General features: G+C 38.4%; 1 protein-coding gene across 1 annotated transcript; it reads right to left on the bottom strand.

Moving 5' to 3' along the window:
• Positions 1-212: 212 nt before the first annotated feature.
• Positions 213-2,902, bottom strand: LOC125664532 (uncharacterized). The gene is made up of 2 exons (XM_048897312.2): positions 2,689-2,902; positions 213-1,793 (listed from the first exon to the last, which is right to left on the bottom strand). Exon 2 carries the CDS (start codon positions 1,791-1,793, stop codon positions 306-308), a length of 1,488 nt encoding a protein of 495 aa, XP_048753269.2. The 5' UTR covers positions 2,689-2,902; the 3' UTR covers positions 213-305.
• Between the last annotated feature and the right edge of the window lie 203 nt (positions 2,903-3,105).

Genomic DNA, 3,105 nt, shown 5'->3' with positions numbered 1-3,105 from the left:
CAATCTCATTACACCTATAAGCAAAACAAAATTAAGAGTTGAGCAAACACGGTCCCTGGATGATTGTTGATTGATTGTATGCAACGTGTTTTATATCGAATTGGAAACTTTTCAACCATACAAACTACTTTCAACTGCATCATGCAATGAGCTTAATCTATTTGTCTTGTCCGATTAACGAAAATCTATAAAAATATAATTATGCAAGGGAAGTGATGGAATTCGACTTTATTCTGAAAAAATACGTGAAAGACAGAGTAATCAATTACCTAATAGCATAATCATTGCTCTTACAAATAATTTAGCTACTTATTGTTGTATTTCAATACGCTGATTTTCTCTTTGTGAGAAATCCAAATTCGTTTCAAACAGTCCACCAACATAACGGTGGGATAGAGAACGTTATCTGCCTGAGAAAGGACCAAGGAGAGAAAGGTTCCGTGCTCAGTGAGCTGATGGACGCTGTTGCCTTTCCAGTTGGACACCAACATCATGTTATTTGGATTGCAGAACTTCACATCGATTGGGATAAAATTATGACTCTCTGGACCACCGCTGTATGTGAATAAACATGTACGGTATTTGTCTATGGCGACTAGAATCTTCCGTCCAGAGTCGGTTACGTAGATGAGTTGTTTTGAGGGATGCTCTGCAATTCTATGTGGTTTCTGAAACAAGGCCTGTCCATCGTTATCTTCTGTGATTATTTCTTTCAGTTTGCCATCATGCGATATTACGTATACAAACCCCCCTTTTTCCGATTGGCAACATAGAAAAACAGATTCACATCTCTCTGAATACAAGATTCCAAACGTTGTGCAAGGCGACGCATCAAAAAACAAACCCACCTTTTCATTTTCTATCGTCATAACTCGAGATCCCTTGTTTTCAGAAGCAATAATTTTTCCCGTACCTGTTGATGTCATGTTTTGAATATAAAATGGTAATTCCTTTGATTTCTGCTTTTTGGCATTCCTATCATAATAATGCACGATCTTGTTCGTTGAGTACCCAATGATGACGTCATTAGAACTTGTTTGGATTATACCAGATACTTTATGCCCCTTTGTAACTGGAATGGGTGGGAAAGCTAATTTTGTTTTGACATGTACCTTTGCTGATGTATTGTTCGACAAAGAGATGGATTTGTTTTCTCTGCCTTCAACGGTGTATTGAATGGTACCGAACAAAGCATCGATTTCTTTCGACATATCATCTTCTGTGACGTGAACTTGGAGTTCAGGGGTCCATGGTTTAGGATTGCGTACGTCACGTGTACCGTGTTGAGGATCGTCGACTAATTTTGCACAGGATTTTTCAGTTTTGAATGAGTCAAGGACCTCGTCGAAATTCCCAACATCCCATCTATTACAAGCATCTTCTATGAATTTGATTTTACCCTGTATGCCTTCGTTTTCCTCATCCCGGCTTTCTTCGACCTTTGTAACAAACTCGCTCAATTCTTGCGAGAGTTTGTGATAATGTTCCTTTACTTTGACCTGAATTACTTGATACCGTGCCTCTAACTGTTCCTGAAGAAGCGATACATCCTGTTTAACCTTGTCTGTGTGTGTGTCCACCAGTTCTATCTGACGCTTTAGTTCGGGTATAATCTTCTTACCCCGGTCTAGTGTACACGGCAATCTTTCTAATGTTTTTTGCTGCAGAGAACTTGACTTTTCTGTCAAATGATTGGAATGTTCTGCTTGACATTGCTCACAAATCAACTTTTCGCATGGATAGCAGTACGAACTGTTCATTTCTTCAGGATGATCAAGGCAGTGATGTGACATCTGTATGAAAATTTAAAATGTGTATCGTTTTACTGATTTTCTTTTCATAATACATAGAAGGCGAAGAAAACGAAGGGAGATCAATCTCATAAGTCCCACATTCAACAGGATTTTCTCGAGTTATTCGATTGAAGTCAGCATTTCGCAAATTCTATGGTCGTTATAACGATCTAGTTCGTCAATACAACCTTGCATTGGGTCAAATGCTGTCTGACGTTTTCATACCGATTTTTAAGCTGTTCTTGGCACACTGATTTTGACTGAGGATAACTCCGTTTACCTGATCAAGATATAGGACTCATGACGGGTGTGACCGGTCAACAGGGGATGCTTACTCCTCCTAGGCACCTGATCCCACCTTTGGTATGTCGCAGTGGAAGCGTGCTGGGCCCATAACCCAGTGGTCCGTGGATCGGAACCACGCTCTGCTACCAATTGTTAATTTACACAACACTATGAGGTTCCCTCCATTTAATATTACGCTAAAACTTGCTCCCCAAACTGAAGAGTTACATAAACACAAAAGAAAGAGTTATTTTACTTAGCATAGAATTAACATCCAGGGGTCCGTGTTTGCCCAACTATCTATTTTGTATTGCTTATAGGAGTTATGAGATTGATCACTGTTCGTTATCTTCACCTTGCACTCATACAACGACATCTTATGCAACAGCTGTAATTACATCGAAATGACCATGTCCTTTAAGAATATTGTCCTACATAATTTGTTATAGATAATTCACAAGTCTTAAAAACAGTATGCGCTTTTAATTTTAGTTCATTTGCTATTAACGCGACGTTGTTCTTTATGATACACGTACTAAACCTTTCACCTGCGATGCAAGCAGTTACTATCTTAAAAACTCGTGAAATATAGATGACATGGAGAGCTCACCTTTGGTTAATGGGATTCTTAGTCACAAACTCTCTTGGAACTGCCTGGTATGATGTGTGGATCTCCGCTATGTAGTTTAAAACAATTAAATGTCATACGTAACACATTATCGGAGTGGGAGTCATTCTGAACTTTATTCTTTACATAAGAAGATTACGGTGATGAACGAGCACACCGATGTGTGTGTGTTTATCTTATATCAATGAATGGTGTATAATAAAGGTACATGTATGGTGTTCAATGCCTGTGTCTGTCCCTGTTTATTCTTTCATATACTAACAAGGCTGCATTTTGATATCTGAAATTTATGAAAAATAAAAATTTGTAGAAGGTTAGTTTTGTTGTTATCGATTTTTGCCAGTATCAAGTCTTCGTTATTTACTTCAAGCTACTTCTGGACAGTGTTAAACAAAAGAC

The sequence above is a fragment of the Ostrea edulis genome, chromosome 1 (genome assembly GCF_947568905.1).
Source record: "Ostrea edulis chromosome 1, xbOstEdul1.1, whole genome shotgun sequence".
Taxonomy (NCBI): Eukaryota; Metazoa; Mollusca; class Bivalvia; order Ostreida; family Ostreidae; genus Ostrea; species Ostrea edulis.
The sequence above is the reverse complement of the archived record's forward strand: the minus strand, read 5'-3'. Positions and strand labels throughout refer to the sequence as shown.

Excerpts from the sequence above, each read along its gene's own strand:
- LOC125664532 (XM_048897312.2), bottom strand. The coding sequence starts at position 1,793 with ATGTCACATCACTGCCTTGATCATCCTGAAGAAATGAACAGTTCGTAC.